The sequence below is a fragment of the Parastagonospora nodorum genome (assembly GCF_000146915.1).
Source record: "Parastagonospora nodorum SN15 chromosome Unknown scaffold_41, whole genome shotgun sequence".
NCBI classification, from domain to species: Eukaryota; Fungi; Ascomycota; class Dothideomycetes; order Pleosporales; family Phaeosphaeriaceae; genus Parastagonospora; species Parastagonospora nodorum.
Genome location: NW_001884589.1, coordinates 239,665 through 257,884, shown reverse-complemented (window position 1 = coordinate 257,884; position 18,220 = coordinate 239,665). Strand labels below are relative to the sequence as shown.

General features: G+C 50.4%; 8 protein-coding genes across 8 annotated transcripts; 4 read left to right on the top strand and 4 right to left on the bottom strand.

Annotated features, from left to right (window-relative positions):
• Nucleotides 1-527: 527 nt before the first annotated feature.
• On the top strand, nucleotides 528-892 carry SNOG_15943 (hypothetical protein; the record flags this gene model as incomplete). The annotated part of the gene is made up of 2 exons (XM_001806022.1): nucleotides 528-569; nucleotides 635-892. The coding sequence occupies 2 exons, from the start codon at nucleotides 528-530 to the stop codon at nucleotides 890-892; spliced, it is 300 nt and encodes a 99-aa protein (XP_001806074.1).
• A 189-nt stretch (nucleotides 893-1,081) lies between these two features.
• Nucleotides 1,082-4,114, bottom strand: SNOG_15942 (hypothetical protein; the record flags this gene model as incomplete). Its single annotated transcript, XM_001806021.1, has 5 exons — nucleotides 1,082-1,622; nucleotides 1,668-1,857; nucleotides 2,410-2,908; nucleotides 2,955-3,160; nucleotides 3,256-4,114. The coding sequence occupies 5 exons, from the start codon at nucleotides 4,112-4,114 to the stop codon at nucleotides 1,082-1,084; spliced, it is 2,295 nt and encodes a 764-aa protein (XP_001806073.1).
• Nucleotides 4,115-4,644: 530 nt separating this feature from the next.
• On the top strand, nucleotides 4,645-9,341 carry SNOG_15940 (hypothetical protein; the record flags this gene model as incomplete). The annotated part of the gene is made up of 4 exons (XM_001806020.1): nucleotides 4,645-5,664; nucleotides 5,742-7,274; nucleotides 7,656-8,730; nucleotides 8,779-9,341. 4 exons carry the CDS (start codon nucleotides 4,645-4,647, stop codon nucleotides 9,339-9,341), a joined length of 4,191 nt encoding a protein of 1,396 aa, XP_001806072.1.
• Nucleotides 9,342-10,287: 946 nt separating this feature from the next.
• SNOG_15938 (hypothetical protein) lies at nucleotides 10,288-10,638 on the bottom strand (the record flags this gene model as incomplete). Its single annotated transcript, XM_001806019.1, has 3 exons — nucleotides 10,288-10,380; nucleotides 10,429-10,569; nucleotides 10,621-10,638. The coding sequence occupies 3 exons, from the start codon at nucleotides 10,636-10,638 to the stop codon at nucleotides 10,288-10,290; spliced, it is 252 nt and encodes an 83-aa protein (XP_001806071.1).
• An 842-nt stretch (nucleotides 10,639-11,480) lies between these two features.
• Nucleotides 11,481-12,686, bottom strand: SNOG_15937 (hypothetical protein; the record flags this gene model as incomplete). The annotated part of the gene is made up of 1 exon (XM_001806018.1): nucleotides 11,481-12,686. The coding sequence occupies one exon, from the start codon at nucleotides 12,684-12,686 to the stop codon at nucleotides 11,481-11,483; it is 1,206 nt and encodes a 401-aa protein (XP_001806070.1).
• Nucleotides 12,687-13,629: 943 nt separating this feature from the next.
• Nucleotides 13,630-14,187, bottom strand: SNOG_15936 (hypothetical protein; the record flags this gene model as incomplete). Its single annotated transcript, XM_001806017.1, has 2 exons — nucleotides 13,630-13,704; nucleotides 14,056-14,187. The coding sequence occupies 2 exons, from the start codon at nucleotides 14,185-14,187 to the stop codon at nucleotides 13,630-13,632; spliced, it is 207 nt and encodes a 68-aa protein (XP_001806069.1).
• Nucleotides 14,188-14,736: 549 nt separating this feature from the next.
• Nucleotides 14,737-15,078, top strand: SNOG_15935 (hypothetical protein; the record flags this gene model as incomplete). Its single annotated transcript, XM_001806016.1, has 2 exons — nucleotides 14,737-14,777; nucleotides 14,940-15,078. 2 exons carry the CDS (start codon nucleotides 14,737-14,739, stop codon nucleotides 15,076-15,078), a joined length of 180 nt encoding a protein of 59 aa, XP_001806068.1.
• Nucleotides 15,079-16,752: 1,674 nt separating this feature from the next.
• Nucleotides 16,753-18,058, top strand: SNOG_15934 (hypothetical protein; the record flags this gene model as incomplete). The annotated part of the gene is made up of 3 exons (XM_001806015.1): nucleotides 16,753-16,960; nucleotides 17,014-17,250; nucleotides 17,353-18,058. The coding sequence occupies 3 exons, from the start codon at nucleotides 16,753-16,755 to the stop codon at nucleotides 17,868-17,870; spliced, it is 963 nt and encodes a 320-aa protein (XP_001806067.1). The 3' UTR covers nucleotides 17,871-18,058.
• Nucleotides 18,059-18,220: the final 162 nt, after the last annotated feature.

The following is an 18,220-nucleotide window of genomic DNA, read 5'->3' as shown; positions in this document are numbered from 1 at the left end:
CCTTGATGCCCCAAGACGTCTGTGGCATCAAATAATATCTAGCAGAAGGTTCTTGGCTACCGATCCAAGGGACAAGATCTTCGCGCTCAGATCTTTGCTCCCAAAAGCACAGCGTAATTCTATGGATCATTTGATCGATTATGATGCCACCAAAGAGCAGACCTTCATCAAAACTGTATTGTTTCTGCTTCCGAGCATCGGCCTACATCTACTAACAGCGAATCGCCATCCCCACGATTTACACATGCCCTCGTGGATTCCTGACCTTTCCCAAAGTTCACCGCTGGACTCCTGGAGCCCGTATAAGAGTATAAGTCAGATTCCAGCATCGTTCACTGTCGTCAGTCCAAATATCGGTGAAAACCAGCTTAGGTTACATGTCAAGGGATTAAGTTACGCTACCATTCGTAAAACCAGCCGTCCATGGAAATTTCGAGACATGATAGACACGGAGCGCCAGATGATAGAATTCTTCAACACTCTTCCAACACTGGCTCAGCTGATTTATGCATCTCCGGACGACAACAATGAGTACGGCTCTTACCATTGCGACACAGAACTCTTACAGGGTAAGTGACACACACTTAATGAATTTCCAGAAACCATCTAAACTTAGCAGCTTTAATCCTGGAAGCTCGAGAAGATGCTCGAGCCTTTGGATGGGACTTACAGAGGGGTTATTGCCGCGGCTATCAACAGCATTCACGCTCCGCAACAATTTCCCCCCGCGAATTCCATGAAAGCTTGGCAGAGTGTAGAATCGTACTTACAGACACATTTGAACTTGCAATCGCCCCTGCGGCAGCACGTATTGGCGATACAGTCTGTGTATTCCAGCATGGGCATTCTCCCTGTCTCCTACGACGGCACGAAGACCAACTTTGGAAAATGATCAGTGGGGATTTTTACGCCTTCAGAAGGGTAGCCCAAGAACGAGGTGCAGAGTTCCCCTATCTTAAGTACTGCATGAGAAGAGCGGCTGAAATGGAGACGTTTGAAATCTGCTGAGAGAACCACCATTTAGACTCGAACTTCGACAGAGCAAGTACGATGCTTTCAATTCGATCCAGAGCCACACCCCCTACTCCGCCGTATCATCCTCATGAAATACCAATGCTCTAATCTCAATACTCTCTCTCGCTTCCCTATCCTCCGTATTCGGCACCTCAAACGCTGTGTGCGGAACCCTTCTCGCCCTTCCATCCACCTTCGAATCGAAGCACTTGATCAACAACACCTCTTCTGGCGTGAGTCCAGACTTGTAGTACCACCGATGTCCAGCATCGTGCTTCACAGACAACGTCTCGCCCCTGCGGTTCGGATAGATGAGCTCAACAACCACCAACCCGTCGTCACTGACGCTGCTCGCTTCGGCTACGGCCAACGGGTCACGCTGGACGGTCTTGATGGGCCGCCAGACGTTGATGATTTGCACGCGCCCTTTGAGTAGTTTTTCCGCCTCGTCGGGGAGGTGGTGCGCCACGCGCGACAGTGCTGCGGAGTAAGATTGGTCAATGTGCACACGCTTCACTGGCCCGCGAAGCGTCTTCTCGGCACCGCCTGTGTCGGGTTCTTGGCGGCGGATGGTGTGGTCGAAGATGAAGACGCGAGAGGCGCCGGTGCTAGAGATGTTAGATATAGTCGCGTCTAGCAAGAGAGCGACCTACACATCCTTGAGCAACTGCTCCGTCTCAGCGTAATACCCGCTCTTGATCTTCTCGTCGTCTCGAAATTCTTTTTCACTCGAAGCCTGGCGATGCACTTGGAAGCCGTTGCCGTCCAGGGTGAAGTCTTTCTCGCGGCCGCGGATGTCACGGACGGTCACGGGGTGTGTTTCGACGGGACGATCGTAAGTTTCTGGGCGATCAGTATAAGTGGGATGTGGCGGTGAACCGTCTTCATTTGGTTTGAAGTAATTCAGCACAGTCTGGACATCTTGAGGTCCATGGTTGATGGTGCTGGAAGATGATTGGACGGTTTGAGGAGTGTGTGTTGGAGCGGAACTTGGGGAGATGACGGCAGCGGTAGCCATGTTGATTGCTCTGGAAAGTTTACCGAATGTGGTCGGTCCGAGATGTTTTGATGGAATTGTGCTTCATGGTAAATGATACTCTTATACACCTCCTGTTTCTGCACTCGATATGTCAGCGCGCCAGGTTCCCCGCAAGCACGCAATATGATCGAAGAAGCGAGTCATCGGCTTTGAAATAGAAGCCGCGACTTGCGAAACCTACTCACATTGCAGACATGTCAGAACCATGCTGATTGGCTCGAAGATGATGCGCAAGTGTACGATTCTGACATTCCGATCAAGTTTTGCATATTGATTGTACCACGTGCTAATGATAGTAATCGTGTATTTCTCAGCAGACTATGACGCCATATGAATGAGCGTTGATACGGTCGTACCGTCACTCAGAACATCGGTCCCTTCTTCAACGCGATAGCCCTTCCACTTCGGGATGAGCTTGAACCAAACGAACCAATAGAGCAGACCGAACAAAATCACACCAGCGCCGACAACAGCGTAGGTTGCATACCAGATTCCGCCCTTTGCGTGGCCAGCTGTTGGTGGAAAGAAGGGTGCAGCGATCAAGGCGAGGCAGAGAACTATCCTCAATATGACAGCAACAGTCCAAGCCTTGAAAGGCCTCTTAAGGTCTGGTCGCTTGTACCGAAGCCATAGTAAGCCAACACCAGAAGCGAGCGCAAAGATCTGGCCGGGATAGCCTTCCACCTCAAGGATGAATGAGTACACCTCGCTCGAAGGTGGCAAAGCTATAACCAAGAGTGAGGGAATGTAGTGTACGATCAGTCCGCCCATTGGTGCATTGAACGGTTTCGACGATGCGAGGATGCTCGAGAATGGAAGAAAGCCTTGCCGTGCCACTTCTTGGTTCAGGCGCGCCTGAGATCGTCAGCTTGCTTCTCGTAAGCTGGATAATGCAACCCACCAGAGCAAATGTAACTACCATGACATTGCCAGCGCCGGAGAGTGCAACTGCAAGCGGTAGCAAGGTCTTCCCCACCGTCGAACCAAAACAACGTTCGAAGAAGAGCGCTGCTATGAGCTCTCGACTGTTCTTGACCTCATCCAAAGGCACGACAATGAAGTAGGCGACGTTGACCAGCAAGTACATGATACATGCGGTCAGCAGTGCTGTTATGGAAACAGACTTGAGGGTTCGGATAGGGTTGCGAACCTCGTTCATGACCTGCGCCTGTCAGTGCGTCCATAGAGTTTTCACGCCATACCCACATTATTCACGTTGTTGAGACCTGCAAACGAATAGAACACCTTGAAAAGCGACGTGGAGATGATTCCCCAGCTCCAATCACTCCCTTGCCACAACTCCGACCCAGCAGGAAAGTGACTCCGCGACTCATCACTTCCATGAATGCGAAATACCACCACAAAGAAGCCCGACAAAACCATGAACACAACCAACCCAATCTTGATCCACCCCAGAAAATTCTGGATGCGAATGCCAGTCTTCATGAAGCAGCTGTGGATGATGGTAATGGCTGTGAGTAGACCCACCGCCAGTGACTTGCGTCGAAAGTCTGTCGCCTCAATGTCGAATGCATAGAGCGTGTACTGGGCAAATACAATGCAGTTGCTGGCCGTGAAGCCTAGAAGAACAGCCTGCGTAGCTACCAGGGTACTGGCCAGAAATCGAGGTTTGCGGTAGACAAACTCCAAGTAAACCTTCTCGCCACCAGACCGTGGTAGCATACAGCCATACTCCAAGCCCACCGCAAGACCACATGCTGCGATGATGGCGCCCACGATCCAGAGCGAGAGAGACAGTCCTACACTGCCAACATCTCTTACAATGACGCCGGGCGTCGCAAAGATGCCGCTTCCGATGACGCGTGAAATCACTAGAATGTAAGCGCTCGACCAAGTGATAGTTCGTCCGAGGGTGGAAGTCTCGGGCAAGACATCGTCTTCGATAGCGCGCGTGATGCCTTCAGCGATTGTAGTCTCGGAATCTTCGCTGGAAGTGTATTGTTTCGCGCTTTCGGTTGGCGAAGTAACACGTGAAAGAAGTGGCTCTTGCTCTCCTGACTGCATCGTTGCTTCGTGCAATGACTGATATTGTGTTGACATGTTTACGGGTGTGTAGAGGACAGCATAGCTTGCGGGGAGACATGCTGAAAGACACGCAAGTAAAGAGCATATAATTGTCAGCAGTCGAGTCGTGCTTCTTGTCAGAAATGTCGTATTAGTTGATGTTCCAGATCACGCAATCTGGAGAGGCGTTGACGCATATCTGTACGACAGCGCGACAACCGCCTGATCAACACATCTCACATGCCACACCAAAAGGTGGTATCAATCCAAGTTTCGTGCCAGTCGGCGTAAATTCCAGAGCCTCGGAAATAGGTAGTCTTTGGGTCGTGGCACGCGTGATGTACTACCATCTCTTGTGACGTTTCGTGAGGCTTCAGATGAAAGACCTTGCGGAAAATACTGACTGGAGAGAATCTGGTGAGATGTGATCAGATGATCTGTCGGTGCTGGATGAGGGAAAGGAGAAGTGAAAGGTCGACGCGTTATTGCCGCTAGCGTCTCACGTGCTAGCGCGCGTGTTTCGTTCTCATTACTCATCAACGCTGTACCTTCTTCAACTCACCACCATGAACGACAATGATGATGCGCGAAACTTCCACCATCCGTACGAGCCTTATGATATCCAGAATGATTTCATGAACGCGGTCTACGACTGCTTGGACGCGGGCAAAGTCGGCATCTTCGAGTCACCAACCGGAACGGGAAAATCGCTGAGTTTGATCTGTGGGTCGTTAACATGGCTGCGAGATCATAAGAGACGGACATTTGAGGATGGATTCGCCGTTTATGCGGCTGCTAGCGATGAACCAGCGTGGATACTTGAGCATGCCCAAAAGCAAAGAAAACAGGAAGCGCTACGTCGGCGGCAAGAGCTGAACGACCGAATAGCCAAGATCAAGGCGAAAGAGAAGCGTGCCAAAGAACGCTATGAGAGTGGCGAGCCACGCTACAAGAGACAGAAGATGGCAGCAGGTGAAGCCAATGACAAGGACGACGAAGCGCAATTTGTTCTAGACGATTACGAGACCGATGAAGAGCACGACAAAGCAGCGCGGTCCGGTGGGTTCAGCGAGTCTGGTCTCTCAGCAGAGACTCAGGCTTTGATGGAGCAGCTGGGATACTCTACGAGCGCGACTAAGGCTGAAGAAGGGGAGGTGCCAGACGAGACCAAAATCTTCTTTTGCTCTCGCACACACTCTCAGCTGACCCAGTTTACGAGCGAGTTGGGTCGAGTCAAGATGCCGCCTGCCATCACTCCAGACGACCAAGATGCGGATGTCGACAGACTTGTGGATGACGTAAAGCACTTGACTTTGGGATCGAGGAAGAATCTATGCATCAACAGCAAAGTCAGCCGGCTCGGCAACGCGACTGCAATCAACGAGCGCTGTGTCGAGCTGCAGCAGGCTACCAGCGCTGAAGGTAAATGTCCGCACATGCCAAACAAGGAAAGCGAGACTTTGGTCAACGACTTTCGCGACCACGCGCTGGCGAAGATTAGAGACATTGAAGACTTGGGTGCATTGGGGAAGAAGCTAGGTGTCTGTCCATATTATGCTTCTCGGCCAGCAATCCAGCACTGCGAGGTAAGAATTTCTTGGTGTGCATTGAGCTCGTGCTGATTGACCAGATTGTCACACTACCATATCCACTTCTACTGCAGAGCACGGCACGTGATGCTCTCGGTCTATCGCTCAAAAACCACGTCGTCATCATAGATGAGGCACACAACCTGATGGACGCTATCGCGGGTATCTACTCTGTATCCGTCACGCTCGACCAAGTCCAGCAAGCCCGCGCACAGCTTACCATGTATTTGCAAAAGTTTCGCAATAAGCTCAAGGGAAAGAATCGAGTGTATGTTGCGCAGACTGTCCGCATCCTTGACTCTATTCTTGGATACCTCAAAACCATATCCGACGACAAAAAAGCTACGGATGGCCTAGTTGATATGCTTACAATCATGTCCGGAAAAGGCGTGGATCAGGTCAACATTTTCAAGCTCAACACATACCTTCAAGAAAGTAGGCTTGCACGCAAGGTTGATGGCTACACCACGTACGCCGAGACAGTCGCGAATGACACAGCGAAAGTAGGTGCAAAGACTATGTTCCAAAAGGCCCCACGACAAAATGTACCTGTTCTAATGCACGTCCAATCATTTCTGCTGTCATTGATGAATCCATCGGCTGAGGGACGATTCTTCTACTCGAAGGAAGACTCATGCGTCACATTAAGATACATGCTCCTAGATCCGACATACCACTTCAAAGACATTGTCGAAGAAGCCCGGGCGGTTGTTCTTGCTGGTGGAACCATGTCTCCGATGAGTGACTATGAGCAGCACCTCCTCCCGTACCTAGACTCCACAAAGATCATGACACTCTCGTGTGGCCATGTCATCCCGCCGACAAACCTTCTTGCGATCCCTGTTGTTCGCGCATCATCCGGCAATGAATTTGTCTTTACATTCGAGAACCGCAACAAAGAGAGAACGATGATCGATCTCGGGCATGCCATTCTTGGCACAGCGCAACACATTCCTGATGGTGTAGTTGTCTTCTTCCCCAGTTACTCCTACCTTGATGCTTGTATCGCAGCTTGGAAGCGGCTCGCAGCTGCCGGCTCAAAAGTGACATTCTGGGATCGCTTTACGCAGACCAAGCCTATATTCCTCGAGCAGCGCAGTCAGCCAAACGTTGCAACGCAGCCAGTCGCCAACAAAGAAGCCGCAGTCGATTCGGTCCTTACCGCCTACAGCACCGCCATCGCATCTGGCAACGGTTGCGGTGCTCTCCTTTTCGCCGTCATTGGCGGTACCCTTTCCGAAGGCATCAACTTCAGCGACGCCCTCGGTCGCGGCGTGGTCGTTGTCGGACTGCCCTTTCCCAATCCTCATTCGGCCGGGTGGAAAGCCAAAATGCAGTACATCTCCACCAAGGAGAACAAGCGCGGCGGAGACGGCAAGGCAGCGGCACGTGACTTTTTCGAAAACGCATGCATGCGTGCGGTGAACCAGTGTGTTGGTCGTGCAATCAGGCACAAGGGCGACTATGCTGCGATCATGATGCTGGACAGGCGGTACGGCACCAAGCGCATCCAGGATAAGCTGCCAAAGTGGATCAGGGGAAGCCTGACGAGCGGACTGGGTGTGACAGATGTTGAGAACCAGTTGGATCAGTTCTTTGCGGGTAAGGCGTGAATGGGACGATGGTTGGATAAGGTGATGGACTTTGGCGTGCTTCGAGACATGGCGTGGCTGATGTGTGGCGTATTCAGATCCATTTGCGGCCTAGACTCGGTGACCGAAGCGGATCGCGTCTCACCCGCGTGCATCGTGTCTTCAATTGCAACACTGCTTCGCTTGGTCGCATCTCAGACTTGATGGCAGATAGTGTCATAAAATAATGGAATTTTTTCTCCGGACACATGATCTATTGCGCTGAAAAGAGGGTAGACCCTTACCGCACCCGACACGCAAGTTTCCTTCCATCGGTGCATAATGTCACGGCCTTGAAAGAGCAGCGGAATAAGTCGGAATTGTACAACAGAGATGCCACCACCATGGCGTTCCCAGGGCGTCTCTGGGCTTGGCGCCTACACGACAGTGGCCCAAACCGAAGACCACACCGCTGAGCTTACGGCGCATGGCAAGGAGACATCAATCGATGATGAAAGGCATGGCGGTCCGGATATTGAAGACTCTGCACCCTCCGCACACGACCTCTCATCACTTCCCCACGTTTCAGACTCCCTCCCGCTCTCCGCTTTCCTCATCGCCATTGTCGAGCTCTGTGAGCGCTTCGCCTACTATGGCCTCTCTGGTCCGTTTCAAAACTACATCGCCAACCCACCCAAGTCGACGCTTCCTGGTGCCTTGGGGCTCGGTCAATCTTCTGCGACAGCGATGACGAACTTCTTCCAGTTCTGGTGCTATCTCACGCCTGTTATGGGTGCGGTTGTTGCGGATCAGTACTTGGGCAAGTATGCGACGATCAAGTGGTTCAGTGTCGTCTACATGATTGGCATCATGATCTTGTTCGTTACAAGTCTACCAGTCAGTGTGGAAAGAGGAGCGGCGTTCCCTGGGCTGGTTGTCGCGATGATGGTTATTGGATTGGGAACAGGCGGCATCAAAAGCAATGTGGCGCCTCTGATTGCGGAACAAATCTCGACTACAGAAGCATATGTCAAAACGTTGAAGAGCGGTAAAAGAGTGATTGTCGACCCCGAGGTCACCATGCAGCGTGTCTTCATGGTTTTCTACACGTGTATCAACATAGGCTCCATTTCTGCTATCGCAACGACCATGCTCGAACTTCATGTTGGTTTCTGGAGCGCATATCTGCTGCCGCTGATCATGTTTGTTGTTGGCTTTACAGTCCTGGTTAAGTTCAGGAATACATACACCATAAAACCACCCCAAGGAGGCGTGATCGGAAACTGCTTTCGCGCGCTGTTCATTGCAGTTCGCAATGGCTTCGACCTCAACGCTGCTCGTCCTTCACGAGCGGCGGCAAAACATCGCATTACTTGGGACGACAAGTTCATTGACGAACTCGAGACAGCGCTGGTTGCGTGCAAGGCGTTTCTCTTCTTCCCGATATATTGGGTCACCTTTTCGCAAATGATGAACAATTTCGTCTCTCAAGGTACGTTTGACAAATCTTCTATCCGCATATAATGGCTAATTCTTCTAGCCGGCCACATGGAACTACACGGTCTTCCAAACGACATCCTCCCCAACATCGACCCCATAACCATCATCATCCTCATCCCCATCATGGATCGCTTGATCTACCCATTCATCCGCGCAAAGCTCCACTTCGCCTTCGGTCCCATCACGCGCATCTCACTCGGCTTCATAATGGCCGCCAGCGCCATGTTGTACGCCGGTATCTTGCAAACCAAGATCTACGCCGCGGAGCCGCAAAAGATACATGTCGCATGGCAGGCACCAGCATATATCTTCGTCGCCATTTCCGAGATCCTAGCAAGTATCACTGGTCTTGAACTTGCATATGCGAAGGCGCCTGAGAACATGAAGAGCTTCATCATGAGTTTGTTCCTGTTAACGTCGGCGGGAGGCAGCGCTTTGGGTATCTTGATTGCGCCGTTCGCGAAAGATCCGTGGTTGCATTGGATGTACTTCGGACTTGCGATTGCGGCGGCAGGAACGGGGTTTGCGTTCTGGCGCACGTTTCGCAGCGGAAGTGACAAGCATATAGATGCAGAGAGTTTTGAGATGACAGATAGAGTTTAGACAATGGGACTCTATGAGAGAAGAGAAGAGACTGCGACAGGCGTTTTTCATGGTGAGATGTACCATAGAATCGTCGGATAATATCAAATCTGAATTACACGAATTTGAGGTCTAGCATTTTGAGCAAATTCGTTTACTTCGTTAGTATTACGTCCTAAAAAGCGCTGTACGAGCACTAGCTCTTCGGAATAGATCTCAACATTTCTTCTTGAATAAATATATCACCATAGCGACAGTGGCTATCGCATGTAGCAATGTTAACCTTCATCTTCTGTGTTGCCAAAACAAACGTTGCATCAGTGCTCTGAAAGTCGGGAAATAGCTTTCTTGGTCGCCTAATTGGTCGCCTGGTTGGGTATCTGATCGTTGGCGTTGTCTTTGTTGCTTGTCCCCGAAACTTGTTCGGGGAATACGATGGGTGGCCTTAACGGACAGCGTACCTATGATCATGAACTCCGCCCTGTACACTCTTGGCGTTAGGCTCTCTTGCCATTTAGGGGAATGTTGCACTCCAAGAGTGAAACAGTGGCCCATTCCAAGACTTGGCTTTCCATCGAAGGTTATCTGAAACGGACCGTGAAAGGCGTGGTTCTATGACAATAGTATCGCTTTTGCACAGCAACTTGTCCATGTCCAACTCCGCGATCTGCTTTAGTCGTTTTGAGGATTCTAGATGACGACTCGGTCACGTGACCGTTGCCTACGAGGCTAGTCGCCAGTCTTCGTGTCCCATTCAACCAAGTATATATAAGTCTCCCACAGTCTCCCCAGATTGCATGTTTCCAACCCATCGGTCATCGTCTCATCATCCAAACAACAGAACCACCACTGTGTAAGCGGCTCTATCACTACCACTGCCTGCAGTCTAATGGAACCTAGATGTCTTCCCGAAAGTACATCATAAAAGTCTTCGACTCTTCTTCCAACCAGGAGATACTCACTACCGTCAAGACCTGATACGACTCAGAGTCCGAACTTGTATCATCTGTCGTTTAGTTTGCAAATCGCGACGGATACTTCCCTCTCCAAATACAAGATCCTGTAAGGTGTAAGTCTCAAGTCATACAAATACAGGTGTGACACTTACGACGAAATCGTCGACGTCGTTGAGGATCTTGACGATAGCCTTGGCGCGTTCCGGGTCTTCGCTGTTGTCTCCGAGGCTCTTCGTCTCTTCCCCCAAGTTCTTGATCGCGAGCTTGTGCTTTTCGCACTCCTTTAGGACATCCTGTGCTTGGTCTTAAATTTGGCCGTGGAGCTCGCGGAGCCGGTCGATGACGCTCTCGTTTGGTGCCATTGGAGTTTCAGTGGTGGTTGCGGGATAATGAGTTTGACGTAAAGTGATGATAGAGGGAAGTTGAGTGATTTTGCTTTGAGCTCTTGGGGTCTCCTCCACTTATGATGGACAAATGTGGTTAGCCTACGCGCGCGCAGCTGCTAGCGCTATACACGCCGCGCGCTGTTCTTCCCGCCGCCCGTCGCAACAATAGTATTTGGTCTCTATCAAGCCTGTTCTCGTTGAAAGCATGATAATGGACGAGTTACGCTATAAACATGAGTTCCAGATCCGGGGCTAACGGTGACAGCGTCAGCGACAGCGAAGCGTGGACATAGTTGCTTCGTCTCCTACAAACAACTGCGCGACTACAACATCGAATCTCCGGATCCTCCCATACGTTCAGTGTCTTGGACTTGGTCACCGAAAAGCAGTTTAGGAACGTCAGTGCACCTTCACCCGCCGAGCAAGGCCAAGGAGTCGTCAATGATGTACTACCAGGCACTGGTGATCGAAAATAAGACGAGTAGGCGAAAGATGTTACCCATCTATATCCACTCAACGGCGCCTAAGCTCTTATCCATGTAAGCCTAGACAGAGAGGCCCTATCTATGAAGAAGTAGGTCCCAGCGGTTTGTACGCATACCCTACAGGATGGGTAGTTGGCGCACCCCTCCAGAACGACTTAGAATTGATGATATTTGCTACGTTAGCATCTACAGAGTCTTTGCAGAGTAACTGCATTTGCTCTCTGGTTAGCTATATTCACTTCGTTGCGTGACGCGGAAGGGCCCTTTATTTGGATTGATAATAGCATCCTTTCATAACACATTAAATTATGTAGTATTATGGTAGGTTCGAACTTATGCCCGACTATTTCCATTAAACGCAAGAAGGTTGACGGTTCCAGCCGGCACGCCCGTGATTCTGTTGATGTTCGCTAAGCTTGTCATACGCGAGGAAAGAGCAGCAGGTGTCCTGATGCCCTCGTACGCCAGAAGATATGCAGCAAGACCTGTAACATGCGGCGTCGCCATCGAAGTACCCGATAGTACAGCCGTGCCACCGCTCTTCCAGGTCGACAGAATTGCGACACCGGGCGCCAGAATATCGACCGAAGCACCAAAGTTGGAGGAAGCAGCCAATCTGTCGTTGGAATCTGTGGAGCCGACGGTGAAGACGCTGGGCTCAGAAGCGGGTGAGGTATCAATAGCATCTGCAGCAGAGTTACCCGCTGCTACAGCAATGAAAAGGCCTGAGGATGCAGCGTTGGCAGCAGCAGAATTGAGGGCATCAGATTTTCCAGTGGCGAAGGAGAAATTAGCAACTGAGCTTTTGCACCCTCGGGATTTGGCGTCGTTGGTAGCAAAGTCGACACCCGCCAGTACGCCCGACAATGCGCCCGTACCATCAGCATTGAGGACCTTAACAGCGAAGAGGTTGACGCGCTTAGAAACACCATAGGTCTTTGAGCCAATAATGCCAGCGACGTGGGTGCCGTGGCCGTGGCCATCAGTGTTCGAGCCATCCTCCGCAAAGTTAGCGAGGAAGGTTGCACGGCCTTGAAACTCGGGATGAGTAGTCTCAATTCCGGTGTCTATAACGTAGGCACAGATTCCGGCGCCAGCAGTGCTATCATAGACATATCTTCCAGAGTTGGTGGCCTTGGAGGAGAGTCTACCCAGGCCCCAGGTAGAGGACGTAGTATACTGTGTTACAGGAGATCTTTGAACAATCTCCTCAACATGTTCGAGTTCGATTTGAATGACACGGTCTTGCTCGACCAATTCAACATTGGGGTTTAGGCGGATCTGCTGGGCCGCGCTATCGGTCGTTGTGACGGCGAAGCCAGCGAAGCTGCCAATATTATAGATGTGTTTGACATATGCCTTTTGTGTTGCATCTTGGAAGAGATCATTGATAAGGTTTAGAATGCTGTGTTCGAGAAGTGCATTCGACTTGAACTTGACAATGTATTGGCCTGGGATCGGGGTCCCATCACGAGGGGCGAGGGGCGCTGGTGCAGCAAATGTCAGAGGCAAAAGTGCCAGGAGAATTTGAAGCTTCATGTCGAAAAAAGGGCTGGAAGGGAGGACTTTTAGCCAAATTGATTGTAAGTGTTTCGAGTGAAATAGAGTTGAGAAGTCAGATGAACAGCTCTTGGCTATGATGATGTGAACTGCAGAACACTAGAGGATGTATGATTGAACATGCTTCTTAGGCATCTTATATCCATAAACTACTATTTGTAAAACTCAAGCTTCAGATCGGGAGTGTCGGCCTATCTTCTCGTCAATGAAGCCGGATCGGATAGTGTAAAGGGTAGTTACGACATTGCTGCATAGAATGCACGCGATAACCATGATTTGCCGCATCAGACATAGTGCGCAAGGAACCAGTCCCAGAACAGGTGCTTTCTAAAAGGTTGCACTACTGCTACGGAGCTCTGAGCCGGCCACCAGTTTCTTTGCACCTGAAAACGAGGATCTTACAGAGTGTGGAGCCGGTCTACGATCTACACAGCCGGGAAGTATCTAGGTACTCGGCGATATTGAGATTTGCCGTATCACGATTACTATGACGGGCAGTGGTTTGCAAGTCTTCTGCGACAGTCGTTGACTGCGACATGATAACGCGAATACCAACTAGGCGGGGTTGAAGTCACGCTTGGTGTCTTGCTAACCCCATTGATAAACTTTCGGCGGAGGATAACTCCGAGCGGAAGTCCCGCCCAAAAGTCTACTTTCTTTGTTCTTGCAGTGTACTATGGGACGAAATCAGATTGTGCCTGCATTGCCCGAACTCGAATGATTTGGACCTAGCGACCTAGCTATTCCACCCGCGGAGTCTCCGAGATGGCTTATCGACACGAAAAAACATATTTCGTTCCCGTCAATTCTCTGTGCATATTTGCTGGGCGCACTTACCCGCGTGATCACGACTACACGATGGAATGTAGACGGGAATCCCCGTTGCTGGCCCGCGCTCCGCGGATCTAATTAGCTTATTTGTTCACGGAACAATGCGGGCACCCACTTCATCATCAATCTTTGTGGTGATTTTGATGATGCCGAGGAAGTCGCCATGCTTTGATGCTAGCATATCTCTATGGCGTATCATAGCTCTGAGGAGTGATATTGATGACAACTGCGCCTTGATTTCGTGCAATTATTGTTGAGAACGCAGATTGTTCGAGGTGCGCCATGGTGGGAGAATGTGAAGCTGAGGAGCTTACAGTGACGCTGAGTTCGTTGTAAGCGTGAGTCTAGAGTAGAAGGATAATAGCTCGTCGTTGCTTATAGTTAAGAGGAATCGTGCAAGAATGTGGATAGACTGACGAGAGCCGTGTCGCGCCTCTCTTCCTAATCCGCCAACGGAACATCCTGCGATGGGCAAATCAGTCGATGTTCGCGTTTTCCATGTAGCAAGATGATTTACCTTGCCAGCCCCAGAACTCTCCTCTGCCCGATCCTTCTTAGCTCTGCCTGCCTCGTTGTCTTCCTCTGCACCAAAGTCCATGTTCTCCATCATTCCCTGTGCATCTGCGGTTCCTTGGTCGTCCAGAAGCATGGAGTCCTCAACTCCATCTTCAGCATCGAGTTCGTCTCGCTCCTGTTGCAATATTCTGTCACAAGTGTCTAGCAATGTGCGAACCTCGCTCATGTCGGCATCCAAGGCAGCGTCTTCTCCTTCTGGGTGCCAGCGGCGCTGGATCTGCCATATCGACTATGCTTCGATACAGCAACCATTTGCATCATACCAATCTTCAAGCGCAGACGCAAGTAGCATCAAAAACTTCATCTTATGGTAGCGTGGGACACTAGGCTCAGCCAGCAGCTCTCGGGCTTTGGTGATGCCCTCTTCCATTTGATCTTGTTCGCAGAGGTTGTTCGCTTCGTTGAACCCATTCGTAAAGTGATTGTCGACAGTCCCGTTTGCGCCCATGATGTATTCCTGTCTGGGAAGAGGTGTCGATGGGAAAGAGTCGGGGCTGAAGATGAGAGAGAAGCAGAAGCTAGTAAACACGTCTGAACTTACTAGCGCGATTGAAAACAATCGCCCGCAACACTGCAGAACATTTCGCACCCACAAGTCCGTACAAAGGAGAAATTCTCCAAAATGTTCCTCTCCCCTCAAATTCATTGGAGTCGCTCGCCTCTGTGCTTTTAAACCACTGCATAAGTATTTGACAGATTCCGAAATCTACCTACATCCTCCTGCATGATCTCACATCCTCACTGAGATGCCACAAAAGGGAATACCATGAGGCGGTTATCTAAAAGCTTCTGATTGTTTGAGTACACACCTACGACTAAATGTAGCACATCCCCTGTAGCTTCGAGCAAGTCTACCCCAAAGAAAGATACACAAGCAGGCACACGTGATGCATCCGAATCGAAAATCGAACTTGGTTCTGCACCTCACCCAGGCACAAAGCGAGACAATAACGAATTTGGGTGAGGAATAAAGAATCTGTAATTCAAGCTGACAAATTTTGACCGTGGTGAGTCATCGGGTTGGACAGCTTTGGCAGCACTCTGTCATCAGCAAGGGCGACGTTCCAGTTATCGAACTTGACAACATCAGCATCTCTCTAGATGTTATTAAGGATGTTATGAACCGTTTCGTCACTCTTTTGAAGGACAGGCATCTTCAGCCATCGCCAACGGCGCGTTATGAGTACACGTCATCGTTAGACTTCGACACCGAACACGTCCTCAAGATGCCTCAGCACGACGAGCCCAATCGATGTTACGTGCTGCAAGAGGATGATTTCAGCCTTTGTTACCACAACCTGACTGACAGCTCGACGACGGGAACGACTAACTTACAGGTCAAGAACATCCGTGATCTTAGCGCGATGCCTATGTGCTTGTTCTCAATGAACGCTGTCATTCTCAGCAACACGATACGTCTACCCTACAAAGTCCAAAATCACAATGTGAGCTCGCAGCCATGCAACTCTGTCAAACCAGTGCGCGATCGCAGTCGCAGAGTCGGCGAGGATGCGCCGTAGATCGCATCGTGCAAAACCTAGTATGAAGGCACCTGCCTAATCTGTTCACAACAGTTCGGGATCGGCAGGCACTAGCCTGAATAGCTTCACTGTATCTCAAAGCATCCTCCATATGTTTGCAGGGAACTGAAGACGGTCGCGATGCATTATGCTTCTTTCATCGACATCTGAGAGATCCTCAAAGTACTCCGGGATACTGCCACCGAGGTTCGGAAGACTTAATGTTGTCACAAATTATTCCGAGGTCTGGTGAGGCGAATCTGAATGAAAGGCCTTGCGAATTTGTGTATCTACAGCATCCAAGAACAATCGCATTGTCTCATGTACTAATCTATCATAAAATTTGCTCGAGCATCCTTGCACGAGTCATGATGAAATCTGTGACAATCGTTGGAGATGTACACTGCTTAAATGCACGGCTTTCGCTACCACATCAGGCTGTTCTAGTGGTCTTACCACGTTTTTGCAGTGGTATGCGATCGGTCTGCGGAGTTGGCTCTTGTTTCAGCGCAGCGCGTTGCTTAACTGTGTTGGGAAGCCGGCATTTGCGGAGAATTTACTGGGGTTATTCGGGCTTATGTGCCGTGTAGGCATCTTGGCGCAACGCTACGTTAAAAGTCGAGGCTATACTATTGGCGGATCAACTGCTGGTAAATGAAACATGAAAATCATTCTCGTATGAACTTAGAGCCGGCGAAACATTTTGCTCGAATATGTATCAAGCAAGGCTGCGTGCGGTTCTACAACCGACTTGAGGCATCTGTGCCCGCTCGAGATGAGGCTAGGCGCGCCTGCCACTGACTCTGGCAGGTGACCGCTGGAGATTAAGTACTATCCGGAGATACAAAGAGGTGGAGGCGGGGATTGATGGGTGGCTTAGTCCAGTGAAGTTGACGTCCTGTTACTTGTGGGACATCACTACCTTCAATATGTTCGGTCCGAAGTTTACCCTCCACTTGCCTCGTCTTCTTCCGCAAGTTAGAGGCGTCTTTCTTGTAGCGTCTTTGACGGGTTGGGGTTAGTACATGAGTGAGTAGAGAATAAGAAGAGCTGAGGTCCTGGCCTGACTGCTGGATCAGCGCCCCAACACCAACCTTCGCATCTAGGAATCGGTCATCATGCACTTCTCTACTCTCACTCTCCTCCTCGTTCCCACGGCCGTGTTTGGTCAGTCATTGAACGCAAAGTTCAAGGCCAAGGGAAAGCTGTACTTCGGTACTGAGATCGACCACTACCATCTGAGCAACGCTCCCTTGACCACCATCGTCAAGAACACTTTTGGACAGATTACGAACGAGAACAGCATGAAGTGGGATGCCATTGAGCGTGAGTAAATCTGCGACTGAAACCATGGTCGCGCACTGACGGGTCGCATGCAGCATCCCGGGGATCGTTCAACTACGCCAACGCCGACAAGGTCGTCGCCTTTGCCCAGCAGAATGGCAAGCTCATGCGTGGTCACACTCTCCTCTGGCATAAGCAGTTGCCCGCGTGGGTGACATCGATCAACGACCGCAACACCCTGACCACCGTCATTCAGAATCACGTGACCAATGTCGTCAACCACTACAAGGGAAAGATTGTCCAATGGGATGTAGTCAACGAAATACTGGGAGGTTAGTCTATTCTTCTTGCATAGTCGTTGTTTTCTCGCTTCCAGGAGTCGTTGAAGTTGTGGTGGTCGGTTTTCCAAAGTACGTCAGCTGACCAGAACGCAGAGGACGGCAACTTGCGAACCGACAGCGTCTTCACCCGCGTACTCGGCGAAGACTTTGTTGGCATCGCTTTCCGCGCTGCTCGTGCGGCCGATCCCAACGCCAAACTTTACATTAACGACTACAACCTTGACATCGCCAACTACGCTAAGACCACCGGAATGGTTCGTCAGGTCAACAAGTGGATCTCGCAAGGCATCCCCATCGACGGTATCGGTTCGCAAGCCCATCTCGCTGCGCCAGGCGGATGGAACCCTGCATCTGGTGTTCCCAATGCTCTTAAGACCCTTGCCGCTGCCAACGTCAAGGAGATTTCCATCACTGAGCTCGACATTGCCGGCGCTGCGGCCAGCGATTATTTGACTGTTATGAACGGCTGCCTTGCTCTGCAGAAGTGCGTGGGTATCACTGTGTGGGGTGTATCCGACAAGGACAGCTGGAGGGCCGACTCCAACCCCCTGCTGTTCGACAGGAACTACCAGCCCAAGCAGGCTTACACCACCCTTCTCAACGCGTTGTAAGAGACGTCTGCATCATTTCGATCATCAGATTAGCGCTGCAAGATCATGCTTGCCATCGGACACCTGTAAATATAACCGATGCTATGCATGTGTACATAAAATCCATATCGAGTATTTTCGAAAAATAAAATTTCCGTGCACGTCTCCATGTTCACTGGAAATACAATTGCAAGACTTTATTATACAAATGTATTGCTTCTAATTGATGCTTTATCGAGCTGTGACGAAAGTCGAGAATATCCTATTCCAAATTGGTGAAACACGCATGAGCAAAGTTTACGATCATGCACTTTAGACGCTAGCATCAACCTCGCCGTCATGTTCAAACCACATTGCACATACAGATATAA